The sequence below is a fragment of the Nannospalax galili genome, unplaced genomic scaffold (genome assembly GCF_000622305.1).
Source record: "Nannospalax galili isolate Female #2095 unplaced genomic scaffold, S.galili_v1.0 scaffold84, whole genome shotgun sequence".
Lineage (NCBI taxonomy): Eukaryota > Metazoa > Chordata > Mammalia > Rodentia > Spalacidae > Nannospalax > Nannospalax galili.
The window spans coordinates 777,539-799,435 of NW_008352272.1; the positions used below are offsets into that span (position 1 = coordinate 777,539).

At 40.6% G+C, this 21,897-nt stretch overlaps 1 protein-coding gene across 3 annotated transcripts in view; it reads right to left on the reverse strand.

The window, feature by feature from the left end:
* Window positions 1-21,897, reverse strand: part of Tnrc6a (trinucleotide repeat containing adaptor 6A) — a 208,528-nt gene that overhangs the window by 60,441 nt on the left and 126,190 nt on the right. For all 3 annotated transcript variants that reach the window (XM_008849205.3, XM_008849202.2, XM_008849204.3), the window contains exon 3: window positions 6,398-6,485. In XM_008849205.3, the coding sequence (XP_008847427.1) occupies window positions 6,398-6,485 (88 nt within the window). The remainder of the gene's footprint in view (window positions 1-6,397; window positions 6,486-21,897) is intronic.

Genomic DNA, 21,897 nt, shown 5'->3' on the forward strand with positions numbered 1-21,897 from the left:
TTTCTGAAGTCAAAGAATCAGCATAAAATTACTTTACAAGCTGAAAGCCTTCTTTAAAACTCCAGGTTTCTTTCAAAGAAAGATAAGTTAGCTCTAGGACACAGAAATTGTGACATTACTGAAAGCCTAAAGTATGCACTGCAGCTTTTGCAGGCTTGAAAAGACTTCTTTAAAGGAAAAGCAGTTAGTTGTATGATGTTCCAGAACAATGGCCAGTCATTCAGGACTCTGTCACCTACAGAGAATGGCACTGAGTAGGTAAACAGGGTGTCTAATCCTGAGAACAGTGACTTACACAGTGTAGGAAACAAGAGAATAGAAACCAAGAGCTCCTTTCAGCTGATGAGGAGGGAATGGAAGCAGTAGAGGTTTGCTTCTGTAAGACAGGTTTCTGTAGGCTAATCTGAGGACCTAGTATGATAAATTATTACAATGAGAATTCCCCAAATGGGCTGTGACTTTAGTAATGGTCTCTACTGTTCAGAACAGTGGTCACTAGCCATATGTAATTACTGATCACTGAAATGAGACCAGTTTAAATGGAGATGTTAAAAATACATATCAGATTTCTAATACTGAGTATTTTTCAAAGAATATTAATGATCTCGTTAACAATATCTTATACTGATTACGTGTTAAAACAGCAATACCTGGGTTCCCCTATATTCTATAAATAGATTGAACACATCACTGACTGTTTCTTTTTACTTTTAAATGACTTTTCAACCCTTTGTATCTTTGTTTCCTAATCCTTCAACTGGGGAAGATTATCATTTCAGAGATAACTGTGAGGATTAAGTAAAACATGACCGACTTTTATGGGGGAATACACACTATTTAGAGTGAAAGCAGATATTAAATATTCTTGATGTTTAACTTTTTTTCCCTTTAAACAATCCGAGTTGTGATTCTACAAGCAATTATCACAAGTGCTCAATTCCTTAACAGAGATATCAACAGCAGCAGGCAAGATGCTGGGTACTACATTCCTGACAACTCTGCAGTGCCTGTCCCACCTCTAAGATGCCTAAAACATATTTTAGTACTTAAGAGCTCAGGGTCTGAAGCCAGACTGTCTGGCTCTGAATTCTCGTTTTACTGTTGACTATCTGTGTGACCTTAGCCAAATTAAGTTAAATTCTCCAAATTAGTTAACTTCTTTCCTGGGCTATAAAGGAGGGGTAGGGGCACAGAAGCACTACCTTCTGCAGTGCTGCAAGGTTTGGGGGCTTGGCTTTGACTCAGATGAAGGCATAGGCAGTGCCAGCCCCTGCAGAGCCCTCAATGGGTGTGGTGTGTGCACTGGCTGCTGTCATCAGTGACACCTGCTAGAGCTTTGGCTCAGCTCTAACTCTCATACTTGGAAAGAGCTGACACTCATCCCAGTTCCCAATTCTTTGTCTTTCTTCTTTGAAATCACCTACAATGCCTTACCAGTGCCAGATATTATAACCTAACACAGGAATAAAGACAATCTAGTTCAGCTTGTTTTAAATGATGTAACTGAACTACTCAGAAATTTTTCCTGTGATATAGCAAGCAGCACCATATCTAGAACCCTGGTCTGTTGAATAAAATGAGCTTTAAGAAATTAGGGAATCAAGGGCAGGTCTATAGAAGTAAAGGCTTGACTGCCCTAGAACAATGCCTAGCTCCAGTCCATTCATGTTATCACCAAGACACTGAGACAATGTACTGATGGGACTGAATATCATTTACCAAAGGAGGAAAGAATTCAGAAGTTTCTAGAACTCAAGTCTCATTTTAGCTTTATTATCTTACATCAATAAAGCCCCTAAAAATCCCTTCAACTCAACATAGTAACAGCGACAATAAAAATATCATGAACGTTGAAAGAGAGTTGACACAGAAAGATTCCAATTTGTACTATTGCTTTTCCCAGCCCTCAGCCACTATGTGCTTTCTAGGAACTATAATACACATTTAAGTGAAGGAGATAACAAATTATCCCTCTACAATTAACATATTTCTCAACTTCCTTTTTCTTATTGCAGTTCCCTTAAGATCCTTTAAGAATTTTCTTCTAAAAACTGAACCTGGGTAGAAACTCATAATAACCCACTGTTACTGCTGGTGCCCTACCCCCCACCCTTTTATGGTCTTTTTGAGACAGGGTCTCCCTGTAGCCCCAGCTGGCCTGGAACTATGTAGACCAGGCTGGCCTCGAACTCAGAGATCCACCAGCCTCTGCCTCCCAAGTGCTGGGACTAAAGGCGTGTGCCACCACACCCGGCCTCTCTTCTAAAAACTGAACCTGGGTAGAAACTCATGATAACCCATTATTATTGCTGGTGCCCTTACCCTCCTTTTAAGGTATGAAACCCTATTTTTGTGCTCCATCAAATTATTTTGTAAGCCTAAGAAGCAGATTAAGAAATAGTCCTGATTCTTCAATAGTAAATAAAATGAGTATCATGCATAGACACATAGATTAGGATGTTTTTCAAACAGAAAAAGTTAGTAGTAAAGTCACCTACACATTAATCTCCATGTTGATGTATTGGGGGCTGAAATATGATAAAAAAAAAGTCACCCAATTTTTAATAGAATTTATTATACAATATTTCTTTAGAAAAAAAGCTAAATATTTAAATTTATGCTTAACTAATAAAGTAAAACTATCATAATTAAAACATTGCAGTGAGTCTTGATGGCATCTAATAAACCATTAAGAGAGGAAGGGGTGCTAGGAATGTGCCCTGGGTTCAACATTCAGCACTCTTAAATTGTGGTGTTTAGTTTTTTTATTTGAAGTAGAAAATAGCTCAGGGTATAAATTTAAGTTCTTTAAAAGATCTCAGTGGCTGTTAGGACAGTTAAATCTATATACTTCCTGTAGTCATAGAATGAGGACCTACCTTTATCTCCTATTACAAAATTTACACGATACGGTGAAATAAAGCAGAAGTACACATTAAGACTGCATCAAAAGCAGAAGGCCATAGTAGTTTCGAAAAGCACCTAATAGGAGAATGAAATTAAAATTCTACTCCTGCTTCCGTAGCCATGGTAACATGAAGGCCATCACTGGGCTCACGCAGATTAAGTTCCTTGTACTGAAAACAGATTACAACAGGTAACATCTGAAGCTGTTTTCAGAAATACATGTACATGGGTCATATATAAAACAGATTGCTTTTAGGACGGTTTCTGTTCCAACACTCATGTCAATGGTTCTTCCCACCTGATTCATGCAGTCTTGTCACTGCTGGGATACACTTGCTGGCTCCTACTGCAGACAAAAGACAAGCTCCATAAAGCTTGTCTTAAAAATCTCTGACTCATAATCTTTCATATGGGTGTGTGAGCCAATTTGGGAATTCCCTTTTTTTTTGCCAAAGGCGTTTTTGGGAACAATGTATGGAAATGCCAGCTGTCCTTATTTTGCCAGGTTGTATTCACATTCAGTTATAAGCTGGTTTCCTGAAATCTGGAGAACCTGTATTTACTGTGGCTGTCTACGAAATTTAACATTTACTAGAGGTTTTAAACTTTCCTTTACATTGTGTTTAGTGGGTAGTTATTACTATGTGTCGACAGGATAATACCCCATTCTTGCAAATGATCTGTTATAAGAAAGCCATTCGAGTCTCTCACCATCTGAGGATGGATAGTTCTAGTGGGATATGATGGGGGTTTGAGACCAGAACCACCAGGTGAGGCGGTGAAGTGGGAAAGAGAATGAAAAGCTGTCACTACAAATCTGATGACATGCCAAATGACACAATAAACATCATTCATGTGCTACATGTATGTAAACTTATGCTGGGCACTCAGAAGGAGGCACCGTAAAGGTACTGACTTAATGATTTAGAAAGTTGATTATGATGGAAAGTAAAAATGAAGTTTTTACAATTACAGCCCTTATTTCTTTACATCATGACTTAAAAATTGTACTAACAAAAGGGTCTCAAGAGTTAGTTCAGTGATTAAGAGCACTGGCTGCTCTTCCAGAGGACCCAGGTTCTGTTCCCAGCACCCACATGGTAGTTAACAATTATCTATAACTCCAGTTCCAAGGGATCTGACGCCCTCTCTGGCCTCCACAGGCAATGCATGTGCATTGTACACCTGCATACATACCAAACATTCATACACATTAAATAAATTTTTTAATTATACAAAAATATAGTATTATTTAGGAGCTGGAAAGATGGCTCAGTGGTTAAAAGCATTGGTTCTTGCAGAGGACCCAGGTTCAATTCCCAGCACCCACATGGCAGCTATTTATTACTCCAGTTCCAGGGGAATTTGATGCTATCTTCTGACTTCCACCGCCATTGCACGACACAGGTGCATTTACATACATGCAGGCAATACACTCATACACATTAAAAAAAGAAAATAATAAAAATAATTAATACAATATTTAAAGAAATCATTCTAGTAACACCTTCACCTTTTATACACACACACACACACATACACACACACACACACACGTGTTCATCAAACTGGGTGGGAAGAAGTGGGGGAAGGTGCAGAGGGAAGTAGATCTAAATGCCATCAAACTATGAAAAATTAAAAATGGAAAAGAAACATCCTTGGTAAATAAAGCATACCTTTAAATACTGCCTTAGGCGTCTTCCCTGGCCATGCTGCACATACGCTAACTTAACGGCTAAATCTTGAACTCCTTAGGACCAACAAGATTCAAGGCAACAACATTCAGATACCAGCCAAACCTGACGGTGCTTTAAGCACAGCGTGCACCTTCCTCAATCCACCTTTAGTCACCTTAGAAGTGGTTTCTGTTCTGCAAATGTCACCAATGACAAGTGGTACAAGCCTTCCCCAGCCTTAGACTTAAAGAGGGCAGAATTTTTCCTAAATACCAAATAAAAGATTTAACAAACTGCAAAGACCATCCCACATTGAAAAGCCTCTGGCAGAGCCCCAAGGCACTAGAACCCTTCATAATCTCTAGTCACAACACATACCTATGCATTCTTCCAGTCACCTCTCATCTCTCCCTCAAAGTCAGTTCCCCCAAGGCTCTGTACTCTACCCTTCCCTATAATACCTGCTGTCAGTACCCAAAGCTTAGCAAATTAAGAACTGAATCAGAGATCACGCCTCCTTTTTCTGTAGTCTTGGCACTCAATGTGGAACCTAAAAGTCAAACCTAGGGTGTTCGATCCTTTTATCCATTAAGCAAATTTTGTAGACTGGATTGTTTAAATACTCCTAATTCCACAACACTTTTCCTCAGTAAACATTCTAAAATACAAATTTTCATATCACTCTACTAAATTTCTCCAATAGCCAAAACCTCAAGAAAGATTTTATCTACCTTGAATCACCTCTGAACCATCTCCTAATACTCTTATGTACAACTGCCCAACCCACACTTTACCTGTGCAGGTTTCAAATGCCTGGATAGGAGGTTAGTGTGCTTAGGTACTTTTCTGCCCCTTAATCACCTAATTTCTACCCTAAGAAAATGTCCTGTCCTTCTGTCCCGTCTTAGGTTAAAGTACCTCCCTGTGTGCTTCAACAATTTCCCATAAAGACATGCTTCACCTACCACACTTCTGTGTCCTCTATTCTTATTAAACAATACTAAGGTGAGTACTCTGCTATCCTTATAACCAGATCCTAGCACAGTGCTTTAAATAAAGGGGACACATATTTTTAAAGTAATTTTTTTCGCTAAAATAAAGAACAGTAATTTATTGGATCTCTTAGAACATTTTAAGGTCCTTGAAAATTTAATATAATACAGCACGTTGGGTGCTGTTTGGTTGACTGTCATCAGCCTTAGCACACACTGCTTTGGTTCCAGTTTTTTATACTGTATTTTATGGAGCTCTTTCCAGTAAATGCCTTAGGTGGGTTTCAAACGGTCTTAATTTTAAAAAGTCAGGGAAAATCTCAAATAAAAAGGGAACTTTTATTCTCTATTGCGTCTATTTACTATTTAAATACTGTTGTACTTCATGCACATGTATTATTTTGTTGCCTCGTTTAATTCAACAATTTTGCAAAACAGAAGAAAACTAGGCCTCAGAGAAACTAAATAAAAACTGATGGCCACACCATTCTATGGCTGCTTGAGAATCTAAGGTTTCAAATCCTCTCTGTACATCTACAAATTCTGTGCTCTTCCCACTTACAAAATTATTATGAAATGCTTAGGAATCACTAATTGAAAGATGAAGACCTATGAAATGTACTTACCTTTGAAAAATCCATTGGCAAGATTATCTATGCATTGAATTACATACTCAGCAAACTATATACATATTAAAGAAATTAGAAATTAAAATGACTCTTCAATGCCGTTAACACATTTAATTAGATGCTTTAACAAGCCAGGTGAGTAATCTTCTTGGTCTGAGTTCAAACTGCGTAATGAAAGGTGAGCGCATACTACCTTCTTTTGAGCAGCTTCCTTCTTTTTCTTGTCGTCTTTTTTCTTTTTCTTTTCTTCCATCAACTGCTCTTCTTCTTGCACTAAATCCCTGAACCACACAGTTGCAATTAACTTTCCCAAAATGCATTTAGAAATAAAAATAATGTTGCATACAAGTTCATTTTCACTTACTACAAATAGGGCAAATTTACTTTATTCAACATAACTTGTAACCTAACTATACAACTACCACAGAGCACAATTCACTTTAACAGTTTTCCTTTACAAGTATGAGAGCTTTCATCTTAATGTCATTATCAAGGAAGACAGTCTAAAATTTGCAAATTATATACTAGACAACAGTAAGTTTTTCCAATTCTAGAAAGCAAACAATGGGTAAGTTGGAACTGCCTTAACAGTCTCAATTAATAGCTAATGATGACGCCTGAGACCTCTTAGCAATCCCCTTGTGTCCAAGTATTTTGGGGCACTTTTGGCTTTCTTTGCTATAAGCATGTGTGTACCTGTGTATATGTATGTACATGTGTTTGCATGTACTTTGTGGTGCTGGATCAAACCCAGAACCTTGCACATGCTAGGCAAGCATTCTATCACTAAGCTATATATCCAGTCACAGATATTATTTGAGTACAAATTATTCATAAGTAGGTGACGTATTTCAGTATTACAGTAATTTCAAATTCTATAGCCACCCAAATTATTCATCAACTCTTTGGAAACAATAATGTTTTTTATGTAAGTTTGTTTAAATTTTTGGAATATCAAAAGTCCAAAGTTACCAATGTTCAGAACCTCTTGTTCAGAATTTCAAAACTGAATAAACTGCTTTTTTTCTCCTTCACTGAAATTCAGGCAGAAAGTAACAACCACACAGAACTAACTAACTAATGAAAAACAAAACAAGTCACACCAACACACCCAAGCTTTAACTGAAGAGATCTGCACCTCCTCTGGTGGAGCTCTGGAGAAGACTTAGGACAAGAACAAGGAGTGTACAAAGAAAGAGAGATAAGGCTAACAGATTACCTAGGAAGAGAATGGCCAGATCCACTCTAGCCACCTTCCAATCCCTGAGCCTACCTGCTTACATGGCCACAGGGACAGATGCTTTCAATCCAACTTAAAACTAAAGGAATTAAAACTTCCACAGGAGGTTTACAGGTTCCTGCATTCAGTGCACTGTCCCACATCATAGAACCCTTCTCACTGGAGACTAGCAGAAGCTTCCATCACTCACTAAGTAAGGCCTGTCCATCCTCAGAGGGTTCTGGATTAGTCTATCATTCAATCCAGGAGTCTACTAAGAAAAGAAATCTATGAAAACATGGAGGAAACTCCTAACAGGTACCTTCATTAGTCAGGACTGAGCAAACTGACAGGAAAGCATATAAGAAATTATATGTCATAAAAATCAATAATTATCACCACGTATTTGAAGAAAACCATTGTATACAAAATGATATCTAACTCTACCTTAAGGAAGCTTTCTAGAGTGAATACTACAAATATCGGGCAGTCAAGGAGGGGGGCTCAGTGGGAAACAGAACCACTTGTTAAGGCTGAATGGCAGTGGGGGAGTAACAAGATAAAAGACAGGCAAGAATCCAAGAAACTGGAAAGGTGCTACAGGTGCGTTCAAGGGAGCTGAAATCTGGCTTTTCTGATGGAAGAAACTGAGAGGTGAAAGTAAACAGGGAAAATAAAATGAGTGGCATGATGCAAAACTGAGTTTAGTAAAACAAGTGATAGCTAAAACTGGTAAAGAGTTGGAAGTGTAAGCTAATTTTTGCTACATTTTGTTGTGGTTTTGAGTAGATCTGGCATGTGGCTAATGAAACAGCATAATGGATTCATGACAAATGATGATGGTTCACTTCCTTTGGCTTTAAAAAAATATTTTATTGATTATTTTTATGGGGGTTTTGTTTGTTTTGTTGGTTTTTTTGTTTGGTTGGTTGTTTGTTTTTTTTGAAACAGGGTCTTCCTATAGCCCCAGCTGGCCTGGAACTCACTATGTAGAAGCAGAGGCAGGTGGATCTCTATGAGTTCAAGGCCACCCTGGTCTACACAGTTGCAGGCCAGCCAAGACCAAGGTTAGAGTGAGACCCTGTCTCAAAATAATAGAAAAAAAAAACAGAAAAAATTATACATATACACACAGTTCAGAAAAAGGCTCAGTGACTTGCACAAGGCCATTACTATTTGTCAGGATTCAAACCTAGGTTTCCAAATCATGATTTTTTTTTCTTTCCCAACACCACTGTACCTCTCCAAACAATGTATTACCTTTCTCTTCAGAAGTCATACAGAATATTCTTTTTTTTTTTTTGTCTTTTTTGAGACAGGTTCTCCTTGTAGCCCCAGCTGTCCTGGAACTCACTATGCAGACCAGGCTGGCCTCGAACTCACAAAGATCCACCTGCCCCTGCCTCCCAAGTGCTGGGATTAAAGGGATGTGCCACCACGCCCAGCCAGAATATTCTTTTCTTTCCAATAGGCTATAATAAATCTTACTAACAACCTATCTTTCCCCTTGATGCTCTATCTCCAGTCTTTTTCTTCGTTGTGTGTATGTGTATATGGTGTGCATGTGTAAACGTGTGTATAAGGCAGAGGCTGACCTTATTTTTTGAGTCAAGATCGCTTTACTGAACCTGGAGCCTGCCAACTCAGACTGGCTGGCCAGCAGGATCCTGTGCAACACCCCTCCCCACCATCTTCTAGGTGCTGGGGATCTGAACTCAGGTCCTCATGTACGCACAAGCACTTCACCCAACAAGCTACCTCCCCAGTCCTACAGTCTTTTTCTTATTGCTTGTAACTTTTTTTTAAGTTTAAGAGAAATTTTATTGATTCAAGAGAACTCCTGTAACAGAATGTGTTGCTGAAAGCACAAATTATTAAGCGTTTCAAGAACCAGGAACGTGTATTTATAAGCAGAAACAACAGCATCGAGGAAGACAAAAACTGAACCGCCTCTAGTTTTAACAAGAGGTCAGGCACTAGGGATCTTTTAAAAATATTTATTTGTGAGGCTGGAGAGACGGCTCAGCGGTTAAGAGCACTGACTGCTTTTGCAGAGGAGCCAGGTTCGATTCCCAGCACCCACATGGTGGCTAACAACCGTCTGTAACTCCAGTTCCAGGGGAATCTGACACCCTCTTCTGACTTCTACCCGCACTGGGTGACACAGATGCACAGATGTATGAGGCAACACACTCATACATGTAAACATAAAAAATAAAAGTACATATATATAAAACATTCGTTTATGTGTATGTGTGTCTGAATGTTTGCCACATGGAGACCAGAAGAGGGTGTCAGGTCCCATGGAGCTGTAGTTAAAGGTAGTTATGAGGTGCTTAGAACTGAACTTGGGTCTTTCCCAAGAGTGGTAAATATTTTTTTTAATATTTAATTTATTATTTTTATTTATTTTATGTGTATGGGTGTACTGCCTGCATGTATATCAGTGCACCCATGTTGTACAATGCCCACAGAGGTCAGAAGAGGGTGTTGGATCCCCTGGAACTGGAGTTACGGAAGGTTGTTAGCCACCATGTGGATGCTGGGAATCGAACCCAGGTCCTCTGCAAGAGCAGCCAGTGGTCTTAACTGTCGAGCCATCTCTCCAGCCCAAATGGTACACACTCTTAACCACTGAAGGCCAAGAGCACTATAGACCTTTAAGAAAGCAATTTTCAGGGGCCAGTGAGGTGGCTCAGTTCATAAGGTCAATTGCCACCAAGCCCGCTGACCTGAGTTTCATTCCTGGGATCCACGTGGTGGAAGCAGAGTACCAACTCCTACAGGAACGTGTTCTCTGACCTCCACACTCCCACTGTGGCGCCTCCCCCAAATAAATAAATACAATATAAATAAAGCAATTTTAGTTCTTTTTCCTCCTGCGAATATTTATAGGATGGTATGAGAGAAGACAGGTCAGTAAGATGGCTTGGTAGATAAAGGTGCATACCACCAAACCTAGCAACCTGAGTTTGACCTGGGGATCTACATGGTAGAAGGAGAGAACCAACTTCCACAAACTGTCTTCTGACCTCCACCAGTGTTGTGATAAACATAATAAAAACAAAAGCACGCAAGCATAAAACCCTTTATAGCAACAGTTATGGTATATACATGCCACACCATCTTTAGGAATATCTTACAGCAGTAAAGCAATAGTATCTGAGGCCATATCCAACGAAAGTTCACTACGAGCCTCTCAAGCTAAAAAAAAAAAGGGGGGGGGAATGTCCATCAATAAAAGAAATGGCTGTTACACGCATAGCATAGTGAAAAGAAGGTGATCTGCTTCCTTACTGGAAGGATAACAACATATTGTTAAATGAAATAAAGCAAGTTGCAGACTTACTCCCTATTGCTTCTTAAAAATTGTGTGTGTTTGGGTGCTGTAGCGATGGTTCAGCAGTTAAGATCATTAGCTGCTCTTGTAAAGGATCTGGGTTCAATACCCACCACCCACATGGCAGGCTAACAACCATCTGTAACTTTAGTTCCAGGGGATCCAAAGCCCTCTTCTGACCTCCAGAGGCACTGCATGACACAGGTGCACTTACCTACATGCAGGCAATACACATATAATAAAAATAGTAAATAAAAAAAAATTTTTTTAAGCTGTGTATATATGAAAGAGCAACAGTACCCAGCATACATTTCCCTAGGGGTGGGATTTCATGGACACTAGCCTGGCAACTGATACTGATCTTGCTTCTCAGATCCTGTCTGTCTTTCATCAGGTCTACTTGGCTATGTCACATCCAGCTATAAGATCCTTTGCTTCTCTTTTCTGGTGTTCCTGTCCTCACTAGCCCTAAAATACCTTTTAGTCACAAAGTCTATTCCCACTGCAACATATGTGAGCCACTGACCATAGGCCCTTTTCCATTGCTACCTGCAATATGCTAGCTCCTGTACCAGTATCTATCCTGAAATTTACTCCATCTATTGTCTTTCCTTTGATACAAGCCCCAAACTAGTTTCCTAAACTAGTCTGTACTAGACTTTTTGCTATTTCCAAATAGAAGTATTCAGAGGGCACTATTGCTTTCATATATTCCTGCTTACAGCTCACCTAACTGTAGCAGAGTTTCTATAGTTTTCACCTATTTCAGCACCTCCAGACCATACCACAGAGACGGAATTAACTAAGATTAACTAAGAAAATTTATGGTAGTTTTGTAATTTTGAGAATGAGTGCTTAGTATAATTAACAGTAACTGAAACCCCTGAAAAACAGCAGGTAGCAACACCAGACAGTGATAGCTACCACATAAGGTCAACAGAGTAGGAATGAGCGATGGACAAAAAGGGGTTTCAAGCAGTCCTAACCAGGTGAACAAGTGAACACGGCATGATCCTTACTGGCTGGATCAATAGAGCATGCATCAAATGTGACATCTTCTACTTGGCCAACTTGTAACATCACCTCTATCTTTGGTCATAACCCTATAGAAAACCCCAGAACCAACTTGCTTGGCAATCAACACAGACACCCTTGTCACTTGTGCTGAGGGCTTTTACTTTCCTTCTATAATAAACTTACATTTGGAGTTACCTCATCTTTCATTAGTTTCTTAGTTTTCTGTAATTTCCTTCTCCTTAATAAAGTTTACCTCTACCTCAAAAAAAAAAAAAAAGAAAAGAAAAAAGAAGTTGTGTGTGTTGTATTACTTTATACAAACAGGGAAAATCAAAGGAAAATACCCTCCTGAACCTGAAATAGAAACATAAGGGTAAACTCAGAACTGGAGTATTTAGAGAAACTTTTTTTTTTTTTTTTTTTGGTCTTAGTGTGATAGGGTCTCCTGTAGCCCCAGTTGGCCTGGAACAATGTAGACCAGGCTGGCCTTGAACTCAAGAGATCCACCTGCCTCTTCTGGGACTAAAGGCGTGCGTCACCTCACCCACCTACAAACTACATTTCTAGCACAGCACAGGGGTACATGGCCTTAATCTCAACATTCAGAAGGCACAGGCAGATGATCTGGGAGTTCCAGGCCAGCTTAATCTACATAGCTAGTTCTAGGCCAGCCAGGGTGACACAATGAAATCCTATCTTAAAAAAAAACAAAAAAAACAAAAACATGAAACCAACAACAACAACAACAAAAAACTCACCCTATATTTTAGCCCGCTATGTGTGGTGGCCCACGCCTATAGTGCCAGCACTGGGAGGTAGAGGCAGGGACAAGTTGAGGCCAGCATGAGTTACATAAGACCCCATCTTTAAAAAAAAAAAATTAAACAAAAAAACTACAAAGCACACTCCTAATCTGAGTTTTTACTTTCACTGAGTATAAAAATGCTTTTATAGCCGGGCATGGTGGCATACGCCTTTAATCCCAGCACTCGGGAGGCAGAGGCAGACATAGCCAGCTGGGGCTACAGGGAGACCTTGTCTCAAAAAGACCAAAAAAAGAAAAAAAAAAAAAAAATGCTTTTATAAACACAAGATGCTAGAATTTGCTTTCACTCTCCCATGCCCTAATACTGCACCCCACAGAAGAGAAAAAAATAAAACTGACAAAATGTTAGTTACTGAAAATGCATAAATAGGTACATGTAGACTCCTCATTCTGTATTTTTATCTGTTCTTAAACCTTTCCATAATAAAAGTCCAAGTTCCAGGCCTCCACACAGTGGCTACCGGTAACAAGATGGGAGATTAGAAGTAGATATGGAAGGCCCAGTGTAGCACCAAGTCACCTGAGAGCTGGGAGGCCCCTCATGGTCTTCACTTCCTAATGGTGATGGTCAGTTCTCCTCCACTCCTTCCCAAATGGATTACTGCACACTGCTACTGCACACTGCTGCTGGGAGTATATACCAGGCACTGAGCCTATTGGTTAGCAATTTGCAAAGATCTATTCACAATGAATGCTTAAATGTCACTATCTGGTGATCTATTAATTCCAGGATTCTAGAAAAGGGATGATACAAAGGTGGATACCCCACAGTAGCACTAAGGTCAACCAACAGGAAAAAGTTAACTATAATGTGGCCACACTAGACATTTAAAGGGGAAGAGTGGGAGCAGGTCTACATGATGTGGAGAAAAAAGTTAATAAACATGGCAGGTCTGAGGCAGTGTCCTTATAAAGAACTGTAAGATGGTTCTTGGCTGGTGGCAACAAGCTGGATTTCAGCAGGTTTCAAACCATTCCCTAATTGTTGAAAGTAGGTGCCCAGTGCCTAAAACACCACGGTTTAACGGAATACCCGCTTTTCTCCTGAAAGTATAGTGTTGTGGTAGAGGACCAGTGTCCAAGAGAGACCTTGGACAACAAATGTCTATAAGCCCTGCTTCTGGCAAGTATTTTTTTAAAAAACAAAACCATTTTATTTGTGTGTATGGGTGTGTATGTGCAGAGGTCAGAGGATGGAGGGGGACAGTTCTCTCTTGCCACCATGTGGGCCCTAGGATTAAACTCAGATCATTAGGCTTGGGGGCAAGTATCCTTACCCAGAGTTATCTCACCAACCCTCTCTGGCAAATATCTTCAACATGTTTGTTACCCTTTGACTCGGGAAATGAAGTTCATCTTCTGTGACTCTATCCAGTGGAACTCTCGAAGCTGACACCTAGATTCCCCAGGGTTTAGCCCCATATGCCTTTTTCTTCTGCTCATTTTTTTTTTTTTTAAGCTTCCTTTCACTGCATAAAATCACAAGCACTGAGCACAACATGCTGGGTCCTGTAGATCTTCCTAGTGAACTGTAAAACCTGAAGAGGCAGGATTACTACAGACACAAACAGGGCTTTTCCAGTCAAGGGTGCTCAGAATAGCATGGACCCTGGGGAAGCATAGCACCTGGTTAACAGGACAGTTCAAGGGACTGGCGCAGACTGGAATAGAAGGACAGTAGTAAGTAAAAACAGACAGTCCACTGGCTGTAGAGCAAGATGGTAGCAGTCATCCAGGTGAATGTGAATACCCAAAACCACAATGGTGACAGCGCAAAAGTCAAGCAAAAAAGCAATCCAAGATAACCACAACACTGAGGAACAGCTGACGGTACTAAGAATGACCAGAGACACTAATGGTCACTCTGGATTTAAAAAAAACCCGAGTTTAAAATAGTGGCTTCGTAGTCACAAAGATGAAACTGAGAAAAGACGTTTGATCGTTCGTTCCCCTTTGCTTTAGGAAAAAAACAGGAGGCAACTGTCCCAAGGGTCCCACTAGTCAGTCAGCACTCACCAGCCAGATCACCTTCACTTCCAAGTCCACTGCATGCTCAAGCTATAAGAACACATGCCTTCTGTCAGATGCTCTGCTCTCCTCCCTTATAGACCTACCTGTTCCATTTCCTCTCAGCTTTCCTGTTTCCCCCACTTCTGACTGCATTTTTCCTTCTCATACTCCTATGTAATTTAATACAGCCTCCAGGACTGGGCAGTTAAGAAGTCACTGGTAACCTTCAAAACTGTTCTGTTTTATTTTTGTCTTTTTGAAACAGGGCCTCCCTGTAGCTCCAGCTGGCCTAGAACCCACTATGTAAACCAGGCTGGCCTTCAACTCATAGAGATCCACCTGCCTCTGCCTCCAAAGTGCTGGGATCAAAGGCATGTGGCACCATGCTCAACCAAAATTGTAATTTCATCCTATGTAGGGATGAAACAGCAAAATTAGGTAAGGGAGTGAAGTCAGGTGTTTGAGTCTGTTTTTCAGTAACTCTCAGCGTAAAACAGAACAAAATGAAGTTTTGTATTCTCTTTTTGAAACAAGACTACTATGGAAAGGGATGAAGAAATAAAGGTATCAATAAAGGTAATAACTAGGGGAACATGCTAGAGATTATTTTCAATCACGAGTAAAGGTTTGCAAGGACAGAAGTAATTTCATGGTAAGAGAAGGAATGGAATGCAGCTGCAAACAAGTCAGTGAGTCTCCTTTACAACCCGACACCAAAGGATCAAGAAAGCATGAAATCAGCCGGAAAAAACCTGAAGGTCAGTGTGCTTTTGTGTGTGTGTGTGTGTGTGTTTGAGACAGGGTCTCCCTGTAGCCCCAGCTGTCCTGGAACCCACTATGTAGACCAGGCTGGCCTTGAACTCACAGAGATCCGCCTGCCTCTGCCTCCCGAGTGCTGGAATTAAAGGCGTGCGCCACCATGTGTGTGTTATCCTTTATGTTAGAGGTAGGGAAAGAATGAGGACACAGCCACATGTCTTATCAGCATAAAGAAATTCTAGAAGTACTCACACACAAAGAAAAACATACAGGATGAGGCAAATGTGGTGGCAGTAATATCTTCTTTTTAACTTTAAAAAAAATTTTTTATTATTTTTATTTTATGTGTATATGTATTGCCTGCATGTAAGTAAGTGCACCCGTGTCGTGTGATGCCCACGGAGGTCAGAAGAGGCTGTTGGATCCCCTGGGACTGGAGTTACAGACAATTGTTGTCTGCCATGTGGGTACTGGGATTCGAACCCAGGTCTTCTGCAAGAACAACCAGTGTTCTTAACCGATGAGCCATCTCTCCAGCCCCAGCAATATCTTCTTATAGAAAAGTTTTACAGGCCAAAGCGCAACTGGCAGTGAAGAGGCGACAGTCCTTCCTAAGAATGAAGGTGGCCAAGGAAATGACTCAGGAGTAGAAGGATGAGTAGATAAAAGCTCTTGCCCTGTTAGCAAGGTGTGGTGGGATCACACCTTTGATCCCAGCACTTGGGAGACAGACAGGCAGATCTCACTCTGTGAGGTCAGCCTGGTCTACATAGTGAATTCCAGGCTAGCTGGGGCTACAGAGACCCTGCCTTTAAAAAAAAAAAGGAAATTAGCTGGGCATGGTGGTGCACGCCTTTATTCCCAGCACTTGGGAGGCAGAAGCAGGCAGATCTCTGTGACTTCAAGCCAGCCTAGTCTACACAGCAAGTTCCAGGACAGCTGGGACTACAGGGAGACCCTGTCTCAAAGATTTTAAAAAGGGGTTGGGATTTAGCTCAGTGGTAGAGCACTTGCCTAGCAAGCGCAAGGCCCTGGGTTAATAAATAAATAAATAAAGGAAATCACTACTTGATCAAGCAAGAAAATGGATAAGAAGATACTCCATGCTCTCAAAGTTTCTCCCACCACAAGGGGAACCACTAACTATACAATGACAACCTGACATATACCATCTTAACTAAGTACTTGTTAATACCAGCAAGAATGGGATTAAGACTTCATGTGCTTCATGATACAAAGAAAAGCATGCCAGTTCTATGCTATTCCTACGAGGCAACATAAACAAAACAGCAGCCTACAAAACACCTTATGGCTTTATACATACTAAAGGGCTGAAGAACAAGGACTGAGGACCAGTTCCAGAAAGGAAAAACAAAAGTAACTTGCAACCTTTCTCTGACTCTCTTAACAAGAACTTTTCTTTTTGTCCTGCTGCTATGAACATTAACAACTCATGAAATGTGCATGTGTGATCTTTAGATCAACAATTATGGCTGTCAGTGCAACTTCTCCATCTATGAGAACGGTACTATAACTACTAAGAAAATACCTCTGATTTAAAAAATACATCTTTAAGTTTTTAAGGGGTAGAAGAATATCTTGTCTGCAAATTAGAGAATAAATAAGAATATGCAGCTAAAAAGACGGAATGAAGTTTGAGAAAAGTCAGTCAAACTAGAAACTGAGAAAACAGGTCTCCCACTGTCAGGAAAGCAGTACCACAGCAGTATCTGAACCCACAACCTTCAAACAGTGCTGTACTCTCATTGGTCACAGAAGCTGAGGACCAGAAGCTCCACATGAGTCGCCAGGTGGTCCAAGGCGATGGTAAAGCTGACTCAAACCCCCAATTTGCCCACCTAAATCCCACGCCTTCCCAGAAGCTTAGCTCAATTACTAGTTCCTTCACATTTCTTTACCACCTCACTCTTGACCTCCAATTATACAATATACCTGTTCTAATTATTTTAGATGCTAATCTCACTGTTCTGAAGAGAACTAATTACTGGTGTGGGGACAAAACCAGTTTTACTTGAACTGTACTCCCTGGCACAGAGACTTAATTAGATGACAATTCCTGCTTCCTTGCCTTTACTAAAATTATCCTCACTGCTCAGTCCAGGCTTCTTCCCACCTGCATACTACTTCTTCTAAGACCAGTTCAGTTTCGTTCATTCAAACAAGCACTTCCTAGTAGCACAACTTGTAGTACAGAGCTCTGGGTCCCATGTCAAGGAGAAAAAAACTTCAATCTCAATTTCACCACCTGCTCGCGTAGCCTTAAAAACTTGTTTAGGGGGGCTGGAGAGATGGCTCAACATTTCTGGTTGCTCTAGCAGAAAACCTGGGTTCGAATCCCAGCACCCACATGGCAGCTAGCAACTGTCCGTAACTCCAGTCCCAGGGGATCTGACAGCCTCTTTTAACCTCCGCAGGCATTGCACAGAACGGTGCACTTACCTACATGCAGGCAATACACGAACACACATAAAATAAATAAATAAAAATTAAAAAAAAAAAAACTTTTTAGTAGCCTTTAATCCCAGCACCTGAATCTCTATGAGTTCAAGACCAGCCTGGTCTACATAGTGAGTTCTAAGATAACTTTGGGGCTACAAGGAGACCCTGTCACACAAAGACAAAAAAAAAAACACAACACTTTTTCAGTACCTCGCAAGCCTACCAATATCCTAATTTATGAGAGGTCTCAAATTGTACATACATCCCTCAAAAGGTGTTTGTAAAGATTAAATCAGGTGACATAGATGAAGTGTTTAATATAGGCACATAGTAAGTGCATACTAGTTGTTAGCTTCATGAAACTCAGTGCGAAACACTGTGCAAAGCAAGGCTAGGTTGCAAAGGCAGGCTATAACCAAAGGAAAGAGGGCATATAGAGAAAGCAGAATTGAATACATACAAGCAGTTCTTACATCACAATGCATGCAAACCAACAGCTAAAACCTCCAGATTCCAAATCAGATAGCAAGCGCCAAAGCACACAACACTATCACTGAATGTGTACAAACTGATAGCCACTAGAAATACAAACACAAAAGTCCAACTAATCAAATCCAGGAGGAGATAAAAGGGACTACACAGAGTGGGATTTATCCCAAGAACGCAAGGTTGGTTTAGCAGGTATCAATGTAATACAACACCCTAACAGAAGACGGTTACATGATGGTGACAGCATACACAAGAAGCCATCACCAAAATCCAACACTTTGACCAGGAAAAGCAATCAAACTAGGAGTGGAATGAAACTTCCTAGCCACCGACAAACCACCCACAGATCACTTCAGTAGTAACAACTAGATTTTTTTTGAGGGGGGGGGTCCATGTAGCCCCAACTGTCCTGGAGCTTGCAATGTAGGTCAGGTTGGCCTTGAACTCACAGAGATCCACCTGCCTGGGATTAAAGGCATTAGCCACCATGCCCAGCCTACAACTAAGTGTTGTTAAGGTTAACCTGTCCAATCTTGACACAACCTTTTCAACACTTTACGATAAACAGACAAATATAGTAACGCCCACCTAAGGGAAAGGGAGAGAGGGCTCAGCTAGCAGCACACACAGCAAGATCAGAAAGGAAGATGCAAACCTCTATTCAGAGCATCAACTACAGGTGGGAGCTCAGTGGTAGAGTGCATGCTCAGCAAATTAAGGTCCTAGTTTCAATCTCTAGTAATAATTAACAAGGAAAATAATTCCATTTATGATAGCATCAAAAATATAAAATACATAATGAGCTCCAGGCCAGTTGGGGCTAAAAGGAGACCCTGTCTCAAAAAAACTTAAAAGAAAAAAAAAAAAAAATACACTGAAATAAATTTCACAGAAGTACAAATGGTATACTTAAAACACTTTCAGGGGCTGGAGAGATGGCTCATGAGTTAAGAGCACTGGCCACTCTTGCAATTCCCAGCCTACACCATGGTTAACAATTCTAGGGGACCTGCTGCCCTCTTCTGGCATCTGCAAGCATTGTACAACACGGGTACATTTAAATACATTCAAGCAAAACACTCATCTGCCTAAAATATAAATAAATATTTTTTTAAAAAACATGTAACAGCAGATGTGGTGGCACATACCTTTAAACCCAGCACTCTGGAGGTAGAGGCAGGAAGATCTCTTTGAGTTTGAGGCCAACCTGATCTACATAGTTCCAGGCCAGTTGCGGCTACAGGGAGACCTTGTCTTAAATGGTGCAGCTGCTTTGCACACAGCCTGTCAGCTGGCAAAAAGACACGGCTACCATAAAACTCAGCACTGCCATTCCTAGAAGCAATTCCACTGAACAGAAGTAAAACATAACCATACAAATACTGGTGCACAAATGATAATGGCAGCTTTACTCAATTCTCAAGTGAAAATAACCCCAGTGCCTACTAATTGGAGCACAGAAAAATAAAATGAGGTACACAGTGCTGTAGATGTGTGGCACTTATGAGGCTATGGGTTCAATTCCTAGCAATACAGAATAAAAACATATAAATAAAAGACGGTATATTGATACAACAGGATATTTTTCATCCAGTAAAAGGAATGAAGTATTGATAATATTTCTGAGCATAGATAAACCTTGAAAACAAAAGAATTCAAGCCAGGCCTGATGGTGCACGTCTTTTAATCCCAGCACTCGGGAGACAGAGGAGGCAGGCAGATCTCTTTGGAGTTCAAGACCAACATGGTCTACATAGTGAGTTCCAAGCAGCTGGGGCTACAGGGAGACCCTGTCTCAAAAAGGCAAAAAAAAAAAAAGAATTCTAGGCTATGATTTCATATCCATGCAATGTCCACAACAGGAAAAGTCTGTCAAAAGCCCATGAGTGGTTGGGAGAGCTGAAAGGGGGACTAAAGGAGGAATGAGGAGTGACTGGGGTTTAGGGTAGGGAGTATGGGAGTGAAAATGTTCTGGAATCACACTGGTAATGACTGTAACAACTCTTCAAGTTGAAACCAAACCATACACTTCACACGTTAAAGGTGTGAATGTTATAGCACGGGAATTTTATCTCAGTCAAGCTACCATTAAAAAACTGAGTCCAGGGCTGGAGAGATGGCTGAGCAGTTCAGAGCACTCACTGGCTGCTCTTGCAGAACACCCAGGTTCGAATTCCAGCATCCACATGGCAGCTAAAAACCATCCCTGATTCCAGTTCCAGGGGATCCACTCGCTGCCTTCTTCTGACCTCCAAGGTACTGCACATACAGGTGTACTTATATCCAGGGAATACATTCGAACACATAAAAATTTTTTTTAATTAAAGAAAAAACTGAGTCCATGCCTATAATCTTGGCACAATTCCAGGCCAACCTGGACTGTAAGAGGGGAGGGAGAGAACAGGAGAGAAAAAAAATGGTACATTCAGAGGAATTTGAGGGTAGGACAAAAGCAGGACAGCACTAAACAGATAACCTTATCTTTAAACAGGAGCTTAAGCTTGAACTCCATAGTCACTGGGGAATCAGGAAGTTTTCAATAGTCACCGACAGGCTCACACTTGTGGCCTGACATGGCTAACCTGCAATAGTACAGAGAATGCACGCAGTGCATCCCTTTCCATGTTGACACATTTCTGTTTGTGAGGAGGCATCACGTAGCCCAGACTGGCCTTGAACTTGCTATGTAGCTGAGGATGACTTTGAACATCTGATCCTCCTGCCACTATGTCCAGGGTGCTGAGACTATAGGTGTCTGCCACTGGGGATGAGCGCAGGCTCTGAGCGTGCTAAGCAAGCAATGGTGCTACATCCCTATTTTTTGTTTATATGCTTCATACTGCTTAGGGGTTCACAAGCAATGCACTTCTGAAAGCTTTTATATAGCCACCTAACAAAAAATAATGCTTAAAAATCACTTTTAAAATCAGTACACATTTAGGCACCAGGCAGTGCCATTTCCCTAATTGCTCATACGTGTATTTGGAGGAGACCTACAGAAACAGGTGAAAGATGGGACTAAAGTCAATAAAACACAGATGTTGTAACTAAAAATATCCACTATCACTGCAGCAAACTGCTCAATAAATGGTATCTGACTGAAATTCACCAGAAGGAACAGCAAAACAAGTGAGCTGACTTAGTCTTGTTTGTTGTTATACAAAATCCAATCAATGGCTGTTTGCAGAAAATATCTTGTAAGGTTCAAAGTCTAAAATTCTTCAACTACATTTCAATCTGTTCTGAACATTCCATTTAAAATGGGAAGTCAGCTGAGTCACTGTCACATAACACACTAGTGCCGAAAATTCAAAATGCATCTCCCTGGTTGTAAGAGAGGAAACTAGTTCTGCTGCCAACCCAACACACAATGTATATGATGTTCAAAGTAAGACTCCTAAACAAGATATCTAAACTGTATTTATGTTTGTGGAATTCCTTTTAAGATTGAGAGAAACCATGCTTTAGTCAACTTTTACTTTCTCTCTTTTCAACCTCAGTTTAGCTCTTCTAACAGCCTCCCAATAAGGCAGCATTAAATCTCTGAACACACGACAAATGCTAAGAACCATA